This window comes from Sylvia atricapilla, chromosome 11 (assembly GCF_009819655.1).
Source record: "Sylvia atricapilla isolate bSylAtr1 chromosome 11, bSylAtr1.pri, whole genome shotgun sequence".
NCBI classification, from domain to species: Eukaryota; Metazoa; Chordata; class Aves; order Passeriformes; family Sylviidae; genus Sylvia; species Sylvia atricapilla.
This window is the reverse complement of record NC_089150.1, coordinates 7600682-7621170: the sequence shown is the minus strand read 5'-3', so window position 1 is coordinate 7621170 and position 20489 is coordinate 7600682. Positions and strand designations below refer to the sequence as shown.

General features: G+C 43.9%; 1 protein-coding gene across 1 annotated transcript in view; it reads right to left on the bottom strand.

Moving 5' to 3' along the window:
• Window positions 1-20489, bottom strand: part of CADPS (calcium dependent secretion activator) — a 207493-nt gene that overhangs the window by 100669 nt on the left and 86335 nt on the right. The window contains exons 7-9 of the mRNA XM_066327272.1: window positions 11587-11698; window positions 7531-7670; window positions 5480-5546 (exon numbers count right to left, since the gene is read on the bottom strand). Of these exons, the coding sequence (XP_066183369.1) occupies window positions 5480-5546; window positions 7531-7670; window positions 11587-11698 (319 nt within the window). The remainder of the gene's footprint in view (window positions 1-5479; window positions 5547-7530; window positions 7671-11586; window positions 11699-20489) is intronic.

Below are 20489 nucleotides of genomic sequence, written 5' to 3'. Positions count from 1 at the left end.
ATGAGAGCGAGCGAGCAGATGGGATGGGCAAGATGAATGGTTTGAGTAATTGGAAAAAACACAGATACAGAGAGGAAACTGAAGGAAGACAGAGGAGAAATCTCTGCCCAGTGATGGACAAAATCTCAAAGCAGCTGGGATTTCATCCAGGGACTCGATGACAGCCAGAAAAGGAGCATCTAAGGAAGCTGAACTGAGGGAAAGTAAAAGAAGGGAACTAATCCAAGGCACCCTTGGTTGCTTCATTACAAAAAAGGGAAAACACTTTGAGAAATAACTTGAGACAAAAGAACATAAGGGGAGGAAAAAAAGTGGGGAAAAAGACAAAGAAATTCAGGAAAGGGGAAGCAGACAGCGGGAGACAAACGCCAAAGTTCACTATTCCCAGGCTGCTAAATTAAATCTGACTTTCTTGGCACTTGACCATATTCTGTCACCAGCTATATAATCCAAGTGATTAATAAATGCAGCAGATATGCATTAACCAGTCCTGACTTTGTCCTGGTTTTTCCACCAGAGACTCCTGCTCTAGTGAGCACTGCTTTCCCCAGGATCCTGCTCAAACCTGTTAATTGTCATGCCTCACACTCTGAGCTCAGTCATTTGCTCCCCCTTTTTTACTGTTGACACAACACCACCCTACTTGGGTTAAATTCTTAAATGGACCTTTTCTAAATTAACAGCATGCATTTTGTCCCAAGGGAGAGAAACCGTGCAAAGATACTGCCAGCTGTAATACAGCTTTCTACTTTGATGGGAGACTCTTGTCCTCTGGTTGCAGCTGTATGTTGCCTCTCAAGCCCTTTCCTGACACAAATGAGCAGAGGAAATGATCTTGCTTAAAAAAAAAAAAAAAAAAAAAAAAAAAAAAAAAAGAGAGAAAAAAAAAAGAAAAAAGCAAACCCAACAGTTTTCACATCTCAGCATATCCAGTAAGCCCTAAAAAACTACGCAAAACAATTGTCCCAGCTTCCCTGCTTGAAGCAGCAGATGTGTGTGCTCTCCTGGGCAGGGCTGTGTGTTGGGAATTCATCCTGTGTGAGTATGAACAGAACATGCAGGACCTACTGCAGCCAGCCGTAACAAGCTGTGGCATCAGTTTAACCAGCAGTTTCCAGATATTTTGTATGTAACATACACTCCAGATTTCACAAGAATCACCATCTATGCCTAGTTCTCAGCAAGTGTCTAAGAGAAAACATTATTATTATTTAATGATTATGGGGACAAGCTATGGGCCATTCACCTCGCCTTGAAGACCACAGTCTAGGACTGCTGGTGTATCACAATATAATTCTGCTGAATTATTTTCAATTTCTGGGTGATATTCAGAGTTACTGAACACTTACTTCGTTTCACTTTATCCCGAGTCAGATGAGTTTTGCTAAAAGCAAGAACTGTCACTGTTAGTCTAAATTATACTGAGTTTAGGGAGTCTGTCACTAGAACAATAGATCCAGGCGTAGACACTGCAACTGGTTTTAATCTGCAGAGAGTTGATCTGGTTCCAACAACATTCTGCAAACACCATCAGACACAATCAGCTGAAAACTGCTTCAAGCTACTCAGCAGACATGTCATCCAGGTACCATGGAGTGTTACTTCCCATATGCTGCCAGAGCACAGAAATGGGGTTATGATAAGAGATGAACAGATTCAGTCTGAAACCTCAGTGTAATTAATTCACTTGCCCTTCAAAATCATTATAAGAAATTTCCTACTGCAAAGCCAGCAAACCTACCAGAACCAACCATAGTGTTATTGCCAGTACAGCACATCAGACCTTGCAAAGAATTAATATAAGCTCTGTCAGCTATCAAAAATCCCAGCTTTTGCATCAGGGTCTAACTGGCAAACTGGCTGAAATTTGTGTGCTGTGCTCAAGCAGCTAATACAGCAACTTAGGAAACACTTAGTTACAACATCTGCAATGGATGTACATTTTCTTTCCTAACCAGTCACAGAGAACTTTGCCCTAAAAAGCTTAATTGCTTTTGCTTACCACTGCCACTGGCATTACTGCTGCCTTTACGAAGCATTTTCCTCGCTTGTGATGCTGCGGACCATTTCCATCCAAGCTCAGGGCCATATTCTGCCATCATTTTCACACTGCATATCTCAGGATTTAAAATTAGGCAAGTAACGAGTCTCTGCCATGTAATTTACATCTAATCAGTATTCTGCTCTTCTGCTGCTCATCTCAAAGGGTGTCTATGAGAAGGGTGGGCAGTGTACAGAGAGGACTGCGATTCATTCGGAAGGGAAAACTAACCCCTCTCAAAGCACAGATCAGTGCTGGAGGAGCACACACACTTGCTCTGCCAGCCATGCCATGCCATAACCCTTCCCCGAGGGGTTGAGCCAACTCCACGCAGCAAGGCAGGTGCTGGAGAGTCGAGGCTCAGGTCTAGAAATGACACAAAGGAACTGCTCGCACCCACTACACCCAAACAAATCTCTCCTGCATAACCCTTGCAGTTACACAGACACAGAAGGTGCGAGGGATTATTCCACCCAAATTACAAGGCAGTTACTGCTCCTTTCCCCTTCTCTCCAGGGCTTACACAAGCCAAGTAGCAGTGGAAGCGCTCCCAGCAGAGCTGCCTTTTCTCCATACGCACGCAAAGCCTCCGTTCATGGCGGCAAGGCATCACTGACACAAAAGAGACAAACTGCCATCAACACCTTCCTCCTTGGTGCCACCCATGCAGTTTGGCACTTTGGTGCATTGTTTAAATAGTTATGAAGAGTTTGAGTATTTATTACCACGAATTTCTTAACCACTGGTACCGGAAGACAGAGTGGTACCATCCAATTGCACTGAAGGAACCAAGGCTGTGTCCATCTGAAATGGGGAAGGAGGGAGAGCACAAGACCATGAGGGTGAAGGTTATTCTGCAAGCAACAGGAGAGGAGACAGAGGTGCAATAGAGGATGCTATGGGTAAGGGACAGAGACAAGGGATCAGAAAGGAATTGTTTAGTTACTCCTCTAAACAGCCTAGCCCTCCTGGCAGTGTCAGGGACTGACCAGACCACTATATGCCAAGTGGATTTTATGTTTTGGGCTCTATCTCTCAGCTCTGGTGCAGGCAGGAGCCTGGTGTGGATGAAGCTCCTGAAAGAGGGGCTGCTCCTTGTGCATTTTCTGTAACAAGAGCCAGCTCACCTTCCTGCAGGGGTTATTTTCTGCCTGTGGTTTAGCAGAGTTCAGAGCATCCTGGACATCAACACCTTTACTGCCAATCCCTGTTCGTATCAGCACCCATCCTTTGCATTGCATGAAAAGCAAATGACAAACATACGGACAGCAAAGTATTTTTATTCCATCTTTATTGCCTGCTGACATGTTCAATATGCTCAAACTACATCTGAGGGACTGCATAGAGAGTGTTTCTTGTTTATATTTGATGTACGGCAGAACACTTTACATTGCACCAAATGTTGAGCAAACGGTAACATAACAGAGAAGCTGCAGTGGCAGCTGGAATTTCTGAGGTGGGCTACAGAGACTCTCTGGGGGCAAAAGTCTGCTCATCTTATTCAAATGAATTGCTTTTCTGGCCAAATTCTGCTCTGATATGCCAACTGACGAATACAGACCTAGTAACATGAGAAAACATGGAATAACTCTGAGAGCTTCAATTCCACAGCAAGCTGAAGAATATATAGCAGTTAAAAACCAGAGAAGCAACTGCAACCACCCTGAATGGCCAGAAGGTTCTGAGAGAGATAAGGGAATCCATGTCCAAACCTGCAAACCCTTGCACAGAAGAGTATCAAAACAATTATTTAAGGGAGAAATGAGGTTAGGAGAAATGACTCTGCTTTGGGGCATCCCTGTTCACAGGGAAAAAAGAACCGAGAACTTGGTCTAATAGGACTGAATTTCCTCTCAGGGAAAAGCAATACCAGTTGCACTACAGGTGATCATGGACTACCATAGCACTTCTAACTTCATTTCAGAACATAATAAAGGAAACATAGAGACAAAAGCAATCCTTCAATCTCTGCCCAAGAACAGGGTCAGTATATAATGTTCCCAAAAGGGAAAGGCAGATAGAGGCATGCCATTTGGCTGCTTTACACTACCTCCCCCCTCTCTGTGGCCATTTTGAACCCATGTGGAGTACAAAATGAGTACTTAAACTGTCTCTGCTGATCATACTTGATTATGGGATTAGGTACTCTATGGGTCTCTCCAAATAGCCTCCTACTAACATGGGTCCCACACATCTAAATCCCCATTATTCCCAGCGATGGATTTCCTTATCTCCCCCATAGTTTAATGCTATGGAAGCCAGCAATGATGGCTAAGAGGGGAATGAACACAATTAAGCTTCCTGCTGAGACAGCTGAACTTGGACCAATAATTAACACAAAACAAAGGAACCAGCTTATACCAGGTGATTTAGGACCAGAGAAACCAGGTGTTTAAGGTGGAAAAGGGACTGCTTGGACTCCTGTCCTCACCAGCACAGAACAGACAGCACACAAGCATGCCCCAAATATGGAGTCTGGTGTACCTGGTTTATACCATCTCTGTTCTTACATTTTGACCCTCTACAACAAACCTGCTATCTGCTTCATCAGCAGCAGGGTGTTACCCTCTGACCTGATCAGTTTGGATCCATGCTGGATCTCAGTTGGATCCCTTGTTATTCCATCAGAGCATCTCTGTGCTTCTTCCACAGAAAACCCTGAACAAAGGTTTTATTCCTCACACTTGGGAGACAGCACACCATGAGAGTCCAGAGAGGAGGGAGAGAGAGATGGGGCCAAGAGGACTTTGTGACTTCCTCAGGTTGGTGTGAAGATGGATCACTCACACTGTGGCTGATGCAGTGATTTCACCTGCTCTAACACATGAAGAACTGACCAGACCCCTTTAGGTTACAGAGGACATCCTGCCAGTTTCTTTTAAATTCTTAACGGTAGTCAAATATACAGGTCTACTGAAACTGGGAGGACAAAGAGTGAAAAAAAAGGAAAAAGGGAAAAAGGAAGACACTGTAAAATGATCACTGCAAAAAGATCAGTGAGAGCTGTAGACAATGAGAAGCAGTAATAAATGTGAAGGCAAGATAAATGTCAAGAATGATTTGATGCTGACTCTGACATAGCCAGTGATAAAACTTCTGTAGATTCAAACGGGCTCCAAATTTAATCTGGAGGTTCAAAAGAGAGCCCAAGAACCTCCAATCAAGACAGACTGAGCTTCCTCCTCACCTCGTTAATTCCTCATAAAAATTGATTCTCCATTTATCAAGCATTCAAGTGCATCTGGAAACTCATGGCAAGAAGTTTGCAACTGGGATATCCTTGAGAACACCCACACATTTAGAAAAGAATCCATGATTAACAGACACCCTGCACAGAACCACAGCTCAGCATCAATCACATGGCACTGAAAACAGCCACAGGGCAGACTCAAGCATTTCATGTTGTGATTTAAGATCACTTCTAGTTACATCTGTTACCTGGACCAGGACAAAGAATCGTTTCTTCCATCTCTTCCAAACATTTTTACCAATGGCCCATAAATACCTAGGTGAAAAGAACAGGTGAATTCAGTACACAAATGTTCATCTATTGTTCTCTCACTTTTCAGTATATTTTGTTTACACTTAGAAACTGAAGCTAATGCACAAAAGACAGTAATTACTCTCAAGCTCAGCAGCATTCATGAATGGGTTTATTTCTAGCCTGAACAAATTACCTGCAAAGAAGGCAACATAAAAATTTTACAGAGTCTTAATGTTACACAGTATTAATTCTCTCTTCGTCTTTGTCTTCCACAATTTGCTCAGAATCTGAAGCCCTTTAGTGCCAGTGAATAGCTACAACATGGTTGGATGAGTGAATAATGCATTTGCAACAGAAGAATCAAGGGAGAGAAACCTCAAATCTGCTTTAGCCTTCATAAAACCATTTTGCTGAAGGGAGCTGTCAAACACAGGGATACTTCCTACATCAAACCCAGTAAGCGGGATCTCAATATCCACTGGACTGACTAAACCAGGACACTTCAATGAGCTCTAAGATGAAATCCAAGAAATTGCTTGGCTACAGATAATTCAAGCAAACTGAATAATTTCTGAGGAGCAGTGAATTTACTGTTTTCTACAAAGGAAGAATTAACTTTTAAAATTAATGTCAAAATAAGCATTTAATCTCTATGATGTATTGGGCACTGTGACACTGTAACACAAACACTTGCAAAACTAGTGGCAGCACCAGGCTAATAATAAACATAAGGATATTTTTCAGCATTAATATGTTTTATGTATCATAATTACTTTAGTTCTGGTTCAATAAATAGGAAAAAAAAACCAACTTCATTTTTGGTTGTGCAAGGGGTTCCTTATGCCAGAAGAGATCTAGCATACTCTTGGTGAATGCTTAAACCACAGAACTTCAAGTCATGCTGATGTGGGCTTTGAGTCCTTGGCTAATCCAAGAAGAGGGTAGTAAGTGTCCTTTTGGCTATTGCTGCTAACATCAACAGAAAGATAACCTCAGCTCTGGTAACAAGAGTTATAAACCTCAGAGTTTTAAGTAGCATTATGTAAATCAAATATTAGTTAAGAAAGCTAGAGAACAGCCCTACTATCAGCTGAGGTCAAATAAACAGGACAGGGGATCTGTCCCATCTGGCTTTGGTGCCTGTGATCGTGGAGAAAAAATTAAACTTCACACAAGACTGGCTCTGATTTCATCAGCAGAGAAGACAGGAGGAAGAGGAATTAGAAAAGATGAGTGATCTAACTCACCTAATAATGGATGGAATTTAACAAAACACTACGAAAATAAAAGTGAAACGAAGTTACTTTTACAGCACCAGAAACAGACTGGAGAGAGAGTTATTTCCAACAGTGAGTCTTCTGGACAGTTTCCATTTTCTGTCACATCCTCAGCTCTAAAGAGCAATCAGAGCCCTGCCAATGGCCTTGGCCAGATCTTCCCAAGGATGATCTAATTAGTAACTATATGAAGGCAGAAGAGGTCTACTGCCAGATCTTCTGACACTCCCTCCTGGATGGGAAAGGTGTCTCTTTTAACCTTCCCAATTATTAGTCCTGCTCCAGGTAACTGCTATTTAATTGTGGTGTCTATCTCAGTATAAACAGTGCTGGTCACACTGGGGTTTGTTTCGAGTGGAAAGTGCACTGTGATTTTGGTTTTGAGAAATCAGTACAGGGAGACACAGAATGACTTAAAAAACTGTATTATTCTCAGTAAGAGAGTTGGGCAGTTCACCTATTATTTCTCACAGGAAAAAAACATAATTTCCTGTGAGGAAAACTGTTCAAAATTTAAACCGTTTGGCTCATATGCATTAAAAAACACTATGCTAAGAATATGGAAAGTGCACTATAAATGACTGAACTAATGCCATTTTTATATTTATCTTTCTGCTTCACCTCCTGTGAACTTGAGAAAAGGAGTTTCTCTTTGAGAATCTTAAAAAAGCGAGGTTTCCTAATGCACATTCAAAACAAAATGACTTTAGATTGAGACAAGTGTTTACCCAGAGTGCTTCATGTTTTGAGGCTTATCCATTCGCACAGCAAGCTTGATCTTCAGGTCTTGATCAGGGCAGTTTTTGGAAACAGTCATTTTGTGCCACTCTGACTGCTTTGGGCTATTAGGAGTAGGATGGAGAACAACCTGTAAGAATTTAAACCAACAATGTTAAAGGGAAAAATTATTCAGAAAATGGGGTTTAATGTGGAACAGAAGTAGGTCACATGACTTAGTTTTGTCCTAGAAGTCAGTCTGGATATGTCTATTCACATCAATGAGGATGGCTTTTTATTGCTTTTTTAAAGTATAGCTTATTATTTTGAGATTAGGTCATATATTCTTTGGCTCCTCAATCAGCTCAGGGGGCTGTACAGACAGAACTGCATGATCAGTTCCTATCATTTCAGGATGGTACATCTGACTGAGCTACGACAGCAGATAAAATCTGCATCCCATGTCATGACACGAGTGGCTGCAGGACTCTGCTTCCATTTCATGCAGCAGGAAATGCTGGGAGGGTCTCCAGCTGGAGCACATCCATGCAACACCAGTGACTGCAGATGAACACCAATGCAAGCACTTGGCTCGAAGAAACTGGAAGCTCCAAGAGGTGAATAGTCTTTCCTGATCACAGCTGTGCTTTCCCCACTCATCTACAACCGCTACAAAATAGAGCAGCTCCCTGGAGAGTAAGAAGGTACAGAGTATTCCTCTAGGACTACACCACATCCACCATCTTCTCCTGGTATTTTCACATGTTTCCTCTGAGGTGGCCTAACCCCCTTCCTCCTACACCTGCTCCCCTTCTGATGCTTTCACTCTCAGAGGTGACTTTGCCTGGTACAAATTCATTCAAGTTTCCACTGTGCTGCAGTGAGATTAATCTTCTTTAAACCATTAACCTTTATGCAAGCAAATTGTTTCACAATTCTTACAAATGGAAGCATTCACCCTCATTAACTGATGTGCTGCCATCACTCATTTCTTGCTCATGCCTAGTCTGTGCTCATGCCAAACTCCAGCCCAGACTATGATCTTGTATTCCTCTGCTCTTCAACTTTGCTGCTGAGTCAACAATCTAGGGGCTGTTTTCCACCAAAATTTCATTGATGCTATTACTCTCTGATGAATTACTCTAAAATGTATTTTATTGTCTCCTCTAAAGCCTGAGGTAAACATCAATAGATTCTCAACTTTACCCTTATCCATTAATGTTATTTATCTCTTCTTTTATTGAATTGCTCTGTCAGGAATCTGAAGCTGATATTAGTCACACAGATAACTGAGCAACACCAGTCTGTACTGCATCAGTCTTGGATGAAAACACATTTAAGCAAATCCTGAAGATGAGAAATGAGTTCTCCACATAAGGCAGGAGGTGTTAGAAGCACGATGGACCCAAGCTCTTGGATGAGCAGCATCCAAGGAACCCCAGTGCCAGGCAGGTCACGCAAGAACACACCTGTGCTAAGCTGCATCTCTCAGTGAGGCAGCAGCCACTCAGTGTGTTTGGGATGCTCTCTACTTTGATCTCTAACTATTTTTTCAACAAAAGACACAAACTTTTCTCAGTGGTGCTGCAATTCACAGCTCTTCCCCTCCTTGCCCTCAGTAGATGAAGTATTGGCACGGCTGAAATCCATGGGAGCCCTGCCACTGGCTTCAATAGGGTCAGGATGTATTCCCATGCCTTCAGCTGCCCATTCAGCAGTGTAGGGCTTGGGAGCATTTTCCAGTTCTCCCTTGGATAAAAGTGGCGAGCTGAGGAGTGGCGGCCGGTTGCCAGCTTACCACTGGCAATAGAAAGTGGGCTTTGTACCCGCCTGGCAGAGCACAAAGCCACTGCTCAAAGGGCGGCTGAGCAGGGGTGTTTTGTGTATAAAACCTGCTTTCCTCCTCTCTCCACGCAGGCAGGTTCCTGCCCACTCCAACAGCTAAACCAGGGGCTTAACACACTCCCGGTTCCATTATTAGTTTAAAGAAGAAATCTTGATGCAGCCTGAGCAGACACGCGTCATCTTTGGGCCGCTCCGGGCACACTGAGTGTCCCTTTGAAGTCTGGCCGACTGAAAGCACTGGTGGCCACGGGCCAGGGGGAATCACTGCCAGCTCCCCACACTTGCCACTGCTGGCCTATGTCCTTCAGCCTGCAGAAACTCAGGGCTGAGGGATGGTTTCCCGCTGGACCGGGAACTAAAGCATATTGGTAGGGCTGGCTCATCAGCCTTTCAGGGCAAGAGGGGTTGCTTTGGGTGCTGACATCTTTCTCAGAACAACATGCACAGCTAATTGCTTCCCAAGACCAGCAAAGTCAGCACTGCTCATGGCTGCCAGTGGAAACAAGACTTACAAAGCAAGAGGGGCTGCACTGAGTGTAACCACTCGGGAAAATCCCTGAATGGCAGCACGGCTGGCTGGGTGAAAAGCTCTGCTCAGCATGCCACAGCGGATAAAGGCAGGGTGCCAGGCTGTTTGAAGTAGGAGGTTTTGAAAATAATCCTGAAAATATTATGATGCTGTGCAGCAAAACAATTGTAGGTCTTCAGCTGTAGTACTGCAGCCTAGAGGGGTCATCCGTTTTCTCAAAAAAGGAGGACAGAGAGAAAAGAAGGATCGAGGTGTGGACGAGGAAAGTCTGAAGGGGCTGTAACTCTTTGAAGAGAAGATTGAGAGGAGAAAAGAAGGGGTAGCTTTCCTTTTCTCTCTCTCAAGTGCAAGAACAAAGGATACTTCATGAATATGAAAACACAAATGATTAAAATGAACATGAATTACATGAGACAAAATTGCACGCAGCATTCTCCACCATAAAGCTATAAATTTAAATCAACAGCTCACTAAGACCTGGAAGAATGTTTGGCACTTTTATAAACAGGATTAACACAAACCCACATTAATCAGAAAAAATCTTGAATGGACACAGACCCTTCCTTGTCAAGGCACAAACAGCCATGGAGTTAGCAAGAAACATCCCAACATCCAGGTTAGTCCATAACTGGAAATACCATTCTTGGGCTTGCAACAGGATCAGTGGCTTTCCTGACCATGGATCTCTTAGCCACAGCCACACAGACAGGATAGGGAGTAATGAGTGCTGCAGGGCTGGGCAGAGCCCAGGCTGACCCTGGACATCACCTGGGTCATGCTGAGGTGCCTCCATGACAGGAGGTGCCAAATCTTCCTACCCAAAACTGATTTTCATGAAGTCATCATCATACTGATCTCGGCCTGAGAAGCTGAGGAAGGCATAGCAAGGAGAGTTTGCTGCCAATCCTGTCTGGGGCCAACCCAAATAAAACAGCTCCACAAAATCCTTGGAGACAAGTGAACGTGTCCCAAAGCCATAGGAAAGTGCCATCCACAGATATTCTGGAGCTGTGGGCTGCAGTGATCAAGGACCACCAGTGCCAGGGCACTGGTTTAGGGACCACAGGCAAGGGGCAGAGATGGGGTGGGAAGATTTGCTCTGTGGCCAATATCCCAGGAATCTGAGCTCTTTGCTATTAACACCATTGATAGGAGCAATGAACCCTCATGTTTCACTCCCCAGTTCAGCCCCACTAAAGCCACCAGTTCAGCCATCATCCATCCCCAGGGAAGCCGGGGTCCAAGCTTTTTGCAGGGAGTACTGCAGTCAGTATTTTCAGAAGCTGAAACCATGCACTGGCTGCTCAGCAGATATGAGAGAAACTTAACAGTCCCTTGCCAAAGGTAAATCCCCTCTTTTTGCTTCAGCATAATCCCCTTTTCTGCCTCAGGAATGTCCATTTCCGCAAGCAACTTTTAAGGCTTTCCGGACTGCCAATACTGCACACAAGATCCTCTGCCTTTGCTCAGAGCAGGCACAGCCAGTTGAAATGCTGCCATTAAAAACTCACAACAAAGACAGCATGCGAGATGCACTCCTTTCCAGCAGTGCAGAGCTTGCTTTCTTTCTCCCTCCTGAAGCCTGGCAAAAAAGCCAGAGCATGTTGTGCTCCAAAGATATTTCTGTACAGGAGAGATTTCTTGAGAAAAGCAGGGCCAGAAGGAAACATTATTAAACTCCAAATCTCCTTACCCTCCCAAGTTCTTTGTCCTCCAGAGCCAGCACTCCTGTGCTCTCCGTGAACAGCTTCACCTTCACTGCAGGAAGTGCATGGGTTGTCGTGAAGTCTCCTTGGGTGCCCCAGCTGTGAAAAGAAGGACAGAGGGGTGTTCAGCTCAGCTGGCAGGTCAGCAGCAACACTGCTCAGGCACAAAATAGTTAACCCAAAAATGTGTCTGATACAAGCCAAAGTGGTTGGGTTGTGTGAGTGACAAGGGCATTAATTATCTTCTTTGGGAAATGTAGGACAGATGTTTGGAAAATTCATTATGGTCCTTGGGGGGAGAAAAGAGAGCATCTTGGAGCAGCATGAAACCAAGTTTAAGAGAATTTTCTTATTTAGAAAGAACAATGTCTCCTGCAGTGCCAGCCTGTGTAGTCACAAGAGAAGTAGAGGACTGAAGACATCTGCACCCAGGATGTCTATAATTACTTATGCCTGTGCTCCTCTCTTAGCAAATTAACCTCTCCTTTCCAGGCTGAGAGTGAGGTTTGCTTTTTCTGAAGAAACTGCAACTTAACCTGGGTTGCTTTCCAAGTCTCAGCCCAACCCAAGTTTAAGTTCAAGCCATTATGTCTGGAGCAATCCTAGTTTGCTAGGACTACAGAGCAGGACACCAGCTCCTTGTGGGTGGGATTGCAGTGGCCAGGAATACACCGCCTCTGCAACTACACCATAATCCACTGTCTACTATTTGTACTCTGTGAGTCATTCCCTGGCTTGGAAAGGAGTGCTATGGAGGCTGAATTATCCACAGCCTTTAGACATGCATATCTCTAGAGGCCATCTACATCTGCAAGTTTCAGCAATCCCAAGTTGCCCAAATGCACAGAAAACATGAACTCATTCCATGTGGGACCCTGCCAAGAGCGTGCCATGAGGAACACCTCTGAGTGATGTGGTGGAACATACACTGCAACCCAGAATGCTGCAAGTCAGCACTTCAATTCACCCTCACTCTGTTAATGATACTTTCTCACTTTAGGCTGTCCTCAAACTAGATCCTCTGCTGAAGAAAGGGAGTTCTCTTGAAAAGGCTCAGAAGATAAGGTCCAGTGATTAGGTGTTCCTCAAAGATGAACACCAAGCAGTAGGTTTAACATTTGGAAAATTATCAGTAAAAATAAGTCACTTCTCCTTGTGCTCTAGGAGTATAGGTTTATGCTTTGTTCCCCACCGAGCAAATGTTGTCCAACTGAGCTCAGCAGATGAGTGTGTTCAGCACAGAGCTGATTAACAAACTTGGGTACTTCTCCAGCTTTGCTCTGAAGCTTCCTCTCCTGGTGTCACTGTTTCACATGTTTTGTTTCTTATGATGATGCATCAAACTGCCACCAGTGCCAGAGAGCAGAACTTTGGCTTAAATTACCTACAGCACTATAGGTCCAGTCAGGTTATTTATCATATAGTATCTTTTTCCATGTGTGAGCCATCAGCTACCTAATAAATGTTTTAAGGGTAAGAAGCAGAAAACAATTTTCTAATCACAGTTTCAGGTCACAGGTTATGTTTTCTCTCAAAAAACTGCATTGTCACCAGGAGGGAAAGTAGGAAGATTATCTTGCTTTGGGTAAGAGGCAAAAGTAAGAAAATATCCAACCTTACACTGTGTATTTTGACAGCATCTGCTTTATAGAACTCGTATCTCTGTTTACTATTAAAAAGCTCTTATTTGCTGAAGCATTCCCAGACCATATGTTATCAACAAATGTTACTAACCAAATACAAACAGTAATTTTCATTAGGTTTCCTTCATGGGAACAACATTAACCACAAAGAGAATAAATGTTTCAAATGACAGCAAACATACATAGCAAACCCTTGACAACACTGGTGCTTACATATTCATACCCCCAAAAGCCCTGAAAAGATCTGTGCCAACAAATGAGACCATCAAAAGTTGAGTTTTGTGCTGGTTGGAGCCTGTGGTGATGTCATTAGTTGCCATAGTGATTCTCAGCATAAGGCCATGATTCATGCCACTGAAACATCATTTATATTCAATCTCAGTATCCAGTTTATCTGGGCTGTTTGTTAAATTATTGTTCAGAAAATTAGCTCTGAACAGTAGCTAGGTATTAGGATCTTCTGAGGGACTAACAGTGTAATGGTTTCATTTCCATATTAAATCATAAAGCAGGTTATCACTGCAGGAGTTCATTTGTTGGGAAAGTGTACTAGGTGCATTTGGTGCACCCACTGGTATGGTGTGGACAAATGCCATGAAGTACCAATGCTATTTTGTCCCCTCATCACAGAACTCATGCTGACATTTCAAAGCAATAAAGCATCTGCAAATGCAGACAAACAAATGGCAAATTCTGGCCAAAAGGATACACATATGGATGTACAAACACCACAAAACAGGTGCACAAGCAGAACAATCCTGACAGTACTTCCTCAATCAGAGAGCCACATCTGAATACTGCCTGAACCCCTCAGCTCAGCATTCCTTCTTGCCCAGTGCATCCCAAGGTTTGGAACTGATAAAGAAATGCTGCTGTGCATAGAGAATTTACTAGAATCATTGCCCTGTTTATGGCATCTGTGCTGTTCCACTGCTATCACCAAGATCTACTTTTGTCTCCTGGGTTTCTATTTAGGCATCAAACTTAGGATAAACAGCTAAACTCTTCTGTTTGCAAAGTGCCAGAGGTTGAGATATGCCCCAGGTGCTAACTTGACAGATGTTGGCCCTTGTTTTACCTTTTACAAGCATAATAAGGAGACCATCACTGTAGACCTTGTGTCTACAGATTCACCTAGAGGTGCCATCACAGTTACTGACGAAACAGCCTAAAGTGCTAGGATTTTATCCTGAATGGAACATAAAATGACACATGTCCAGAGGGCGTGAGTGGCCAACAAGTAACAAAGGTCAGCTCTTGCCTCCCATTACCTCCACAGCCTCATGGAGCACTTGGAGGATGGGCTCACCTGTCTGATTTCAGCAGCATTTGGGAGCTGTCACAGAGACTGCCCTTACTCACACTTGAGGGGCAGTAATGCCATTGCCAATGCAGGTGCCAGGCTGCTCAGATCTATCTGCTCTCAGCTGTCTCACACTGCTGATCTGAAAAACCTTCAGGCTGATGCTATTCAGCCCTTCCCAATTTATGGCCAAAATATGTAAGACCACTCTCCTCCTGTTGATGCTGTAGCAAGCTCTTACCCTTTCCTGCTATAAGGTCACTGCAGAAACAACTGTCTTCATCCTATGGAAGTGCAGTGCTTTACTGATCTTTGGCTGTAGGGCTGAGGGCTTCTAAAATGCAGATATAGCAATTAAAAAGTTAATTGCCACATAGCTAAAAAGACAAAAAACATTAAAACACCATGGCACTGCAATGTTAAAATTCATGATTGAAATACTATTTGGGATATAAATAAGGCTTAAGTAAAATCCTGTAAAGATCCCTGTCCTGACTGCACTCATGTATCAAATTAAACCAGGCAGGAGGGTCTCTGACTTCAGCTGCTTTTCTTCACAATATCCCACTTATGTGACCTACAATTTTCTCAGCTGCCCTTGAGAGACACTGTTTTAGTAATTTCTGTTCAACTCTAGTATGTAAGTTCTTCTAAAGAAAACTTTAGCACCCATGGCCTTTCTAATAGTGTACATACACATTTAATACCCAGGAAAATTCATTAAATTCTTTCATTCATATACTGTGCTCTCCAGCAAGTCTGCTCAGCACCTGCCTAATTTACAACAGTCACCCTGTTTTAAATTCCATCATTCCATCAATGCTCTTGTAACTTGATGTAGCCAGAACACTGATGCCTGTGATTTATATAAATAAAGAACAAGTGCAAGTGGGTTCTATTGCTGGGCCTTGAATCAGCCCTGCTAGCCAGGCTAACAGGGGAGCAGCTGCAGAGCCATGTGCTTTCCACAGAGGAGACATTTAAACATCATCTACGACTGCTTCTCATGGGCTTCAAAATTATCAGAAGATATCTTTTATCCCTCTCCAGCTTGCATGGACTAAACATTAAAAAATCAGAAAGGAAAGTCAAAATGTGTACTGAAGGAGAGCTATGCTGTCCCCTCAGTGAGGTCACTCCAGGTGTGGATGGCGCTCAATGGACATGGCAGTTTCCTGGGACAGATCTTCTGTGCCAGAGATGCTGCCCTTCTGCATAGTTCCTATAAATTCAGCACTTAAGTAAAAAAAAAAAGTCTTGCAGAATAATATTCCTACGTGCTGGCCAGATTTGCAGGAATTTACTGAGTCACATGCTCAGTATAGTTTTCCCAGAGTAACCAACTCAGCAGCAGTGCCTGTCTCCTCCCAAGACAGGAACATGTCCTTGGGAAGGTAGGACATGGCAGGCAGCTGCTTCCATCCCTGCAGGGTCACCAAAACCAGCAGCACTATCCCCTACCCTCCTGCACAGCCAGCTGGCTGTGTACAAGGGCACAGAGGTCCAGCTGAAAGGTGTCAAATATATGTGACCATGTCTGGAACAACAGTTGCAAAGGCAGCTTAGCCTCCCTTGCTGTCCTCTACTGTCAGACTGGGCTCTGGTGAGGATGTAAGGACTGACCAGTCTGGCTGCCTCCCTCCTTTATGCAGTGCTGGTGGAGAGGGTTGTGCTTCATGCATTTCTCTTCATTTACAACCCACATCTCTTCTCTTCTGCCATGTCTGTGTCCCTCCTGGTGTACTTGTAGCTAGGTCTCCAAAGTGAGATGGCTGGTGAAGGAAGTTCATCGAGAGGGCAGCACAGGCAGTAGCCTGACAGACACAGCCTGGGCTTGGTGACTGCTTCACCTTGTGTGGTGTGATGCTTTTAATCCAGCCTTGGTTTCTCAGCTTACTGTGGTGCCCAGCCATGGTCCCTGCTGGATCTGGATCCTGCTCTGAGGATGGAGAGCTCAGATCTCGCTTCATTGCTGGAGACCAAAATGCTACATACAGTCTCAATTTAGTTCTCCCAGAAATCCTGTCTAACAAATGATGGGTTTATTACTTTAGCAGACTTCTCCGCTCCCAGAAGAGACCTTTAAAACTTGGGCCATAAATCATGTATGCCCTTGCTTGAGCACTGGGAAAAACAGAGTTAGAGCAGAAGCACACCAGGCACTGAGCTAACCTACCTTCATGCAGCTGATGGAGTAGTGCACCTTTTCCTCTAATGTAATGCTAAGCTGTGTTTCTTTTCTACATATTCCTAGAGACACAAGTGAGGAGGAAAATAAACAGGTTTAAAGTATCTTTAACAGTTAACTACATATGAAGAAGCACACAGGATAGCTTTTTGCTATATTCTCTAACGCTTTATCTATACCAGTCATTCAAAAACATGAACTAGAAGTGATGACCACAATTACCAGTGACCTATCTGAACTTCCCTTGCCCACACACGGAGGCAATAGTTCATTATAACTGAGCACACACAGACTTACTCAGGTCAACAGTAAAACCTCATGCAGGAATGGCATTAATCCCTTCAGGATGAAAACACCCATTTTTTAAAACGAAAAGAGTGCTTGGGAACTTCTAGGAGCACCATAAACTAGACAATGGTGAGCCCTTCACAAGCAGAGGCTGGAAGAGCTGACAGCTCCTTGCAGGGAGCAGTGCAGGTGAGGCACTGAACTGGCAGGGATGTGGCAGAACAGATGTGTCCATGACACATGGCAGAGGCAGGTGCTCACCCCTGCACCAGCTGGGTCACAAAGCCATAATAAACAGAAGCAGGACATCCCAAAGCCTTTGAGAAAATATGTACTCTTTGCAGCTTTTGTGGGTAACGGCAATGGATAAAAAGTTTTGCATTTGTATCTTTGGGACTTGAAAAAACCCAAAGGCACAGAAGAATTCCAGCTTTTTTAGGCACTCCAAGAAAACCCACAGACTGAGTCACACACCTGGAAACCTGTGGGATGCACACACAATTCTACACACACGAAACTCTGTTTCAGCAGGAGAATGCCATAAACAACTGCCTAACAAAATTTGCCATAAACAAATTTAGGGGACTGTACTACTGTGTATATGTCACCTGCTCAGTCCCCTGCTTTGGGCTCCGGCTGTTTCAATAAGGAGAGATCTAATTCAGTCAGTAGAGTTAGGCCTTAGTTTGTCTCATCCCAATTTACTGGAAGCAAGCAGATTAAATGATGCCTGACAGAAAGGGTCCCTGTCTGTCCACTGTTAGAAACGTGTGCTGGAAGTGACTGCTGCAGATTCACAAAGAAGTTTTGAAATGAAAATCTTAAAGAACACATACAGATGCACATACATTGCTCATGCAAAAACATCCTGGGCTAGGAAATACCACTCGGGTGCTAAGAAAGGCACCTTTCCATTCTGCCTGTAGAAATGCACTGAGAATGGTTTGCATCCATAATACATCTTGATATTCAGGGGCTGCTGAGCCTCCGCTGGGATAACTCCCATGGTAAAACTTTGAGGTGTTTACTCACCTTCATAACAGGATAACCAAAGACATCAGACACAGATTGACAATGCAGCCTATTTCTGTTTACATTTGTTTCCTCCCCTCCCTTTCAGCTGCCAGAACAGCCTTTCAGTCCCATCCCCTCGGAACAAGCTGAGCTGAAGTGGGAGTGACAGTACAAACAGATTTGATTCCTCCTAGACTTTCCCGCACAGACTTTGCAGTGATTTAAAACACACTTTCACTGATGCAGCTCCTGTGCAGGTGCTGACAAATCAGTATTCCTGAAGGCACTGGCTGGCAGAAGTGGTGGTACCTGCCTTCCCTGGAGCCATGGAACACTGAGCAAGGCCATGTCTCTACATGGAGCACTGATGTCTGCTCTGATGGGATAACCCAAGGATCCTCTGAGTGAATCCATCATTTTCCTTGGGACCCTAATTCCTGCCAAGCATATAATACTCCCTCTGCTAAATAGAACACCACTGGTAAATATTTTGCTTACAAAAAGGGTGTTTATTTTCCCAAGAACACCACTGCAGAAAGCACTGTGGCATTATGCAAAAGGTGAGCAGAGACAATGCATCGCTAAGGACAGGGCTCCTTCTACAGCAGTTCAGGAGGTGTTGCTACCTCCAGCATTTCATTGTCTGTCCCTTTTCTGTTTCCACAGCTCTGAGACACAATGTATGTGTCACAAACGCAGGCACCATCTTGCTTAACATCATGCAGACAGCAGTACCAGAACCATCTCTCCCTCCAGGAGCTGCAACTCCCACATCCTCAAACTGGCTACGACAGCGCTACACTGCCGGCTGAGAGAGAAATATGTCTTGGAGAGCATCACATCTGTGCCTGAGTGTGCAAGGCACAGAAGGAATAGGGTAAAGCTGACAGAGACTGCAGCAAAGCAAAGCCTGCAAAGGTCTGCTCTTGATCTGCTTGTGGCTCACACACAATCCCCATGGATCCCGTTCCAGTGCCAGCACAGGGCACTGCAGCCAAGAGGAGCTGCTGAGGCCGACAGCACAGCTTTAGGAACCCAAAAAGGGATGATCTTTGCCATGCAGAAAATACAGCTTGATTTGTGTTTCCTGAGAATGACTGATACACTGGGGAAGTGCCATGAGGAAGGAAGAAGGGATGGGAGGTGGAAATAAAATCACATAATAGCTATTTATGGCCACGAGATGGCATTCCTGCCACAGAGATGTCCTTCTGCCACGCCTGCACCCAGCCCAGGACCATACACCCCTCCCAGACTGCTGCACCCCAGACAGGACTCTGCAGAAATTCCTCACCTGGTTCGGATGCAAAATTGTGGCAGTGCTATTCACTGCAATCTTTTGGGTATTAACAGAAAAAAAAAAAAAAAGTAGTTGCATGATTACTTTCCATGATTTAAATGATGACTGCTTTTCAAATGCCCTGTGCTCTTGTTTAATACTATCACAACTAGAGGAGAAAAACTCAGCAGGGGAAAATGGAAATGAAAGCCCAGCACTGTCTTACTGAGAGGTCTGAACTGAAAGAAAAATTGCTTTTACAAGGGCTGCCTACTGTATGTGCTTCACCAGTGTATCTGCTTTGGATACAGGATGAGTTTACAGCTTTATTAATTAAATGCCTGTGTGCATTTACTGTCTGTGGCTGTGACCGCTTCCTGAATAGGGTGACTTCAATGCCACACACATTCAAATCAAAGTTTCCTTTGGCCAAAGATGCTCCACTGAACCAGCCACAGAGCTGCTCACTTCACAGAATGACCAAATACAATTAATCACTTCTATCAGATCTTGTCACCCTGGAAGAAAATAGAACTGCAGAAGACTGCCATTCATTAAGGCCTGGTCATGATTTTGGACTTAGTAAGGCCATACCATGCCAGATTTACATAAACTACGTATCACACAAACAGAGACCATGGAAAAGAAGACAGAAATCCTCTGCTTGAAAATACAAGTTACTGGTTTATGCCAACATAGTCTAGACTCTGCTTTATAAAACTTAGTAGAGAGCAGTGAAATATTTTCTAAGTGCAAACAGCAGAAAACAACACAATGTACTGAGATGGACCGATCTGATTTTAATTTATGCCTCAACATACGTTAAATTCTTATAGGGACTTCCTGACTCCCTCTTTTACAGTGGAATGGGACAGGTACCCTTCCAAAGCCAGCTAAAAGGAGGAACAAGAAGAGTGAGACCATCTCTTGTTGTGCCACCACTCATATTTTGTTGTCCTATATTTTTCTAAGTCAGAATTCAGAACAGGAAGCTCAAATCCAGCCAGACACCAGGATTTGCCTTGCCTTATTTCTGACCCCTAGAAACAAAGTTCACACTAGCATCTCCTGGGTCAGGGGATGAGTGGACAATTCCAGCAGGTGATGTTCACACAGCCAATCTGCAAGCTCCTCTCTCCATGAGCATGTCATGTCCACATAGTGACAACAGTACA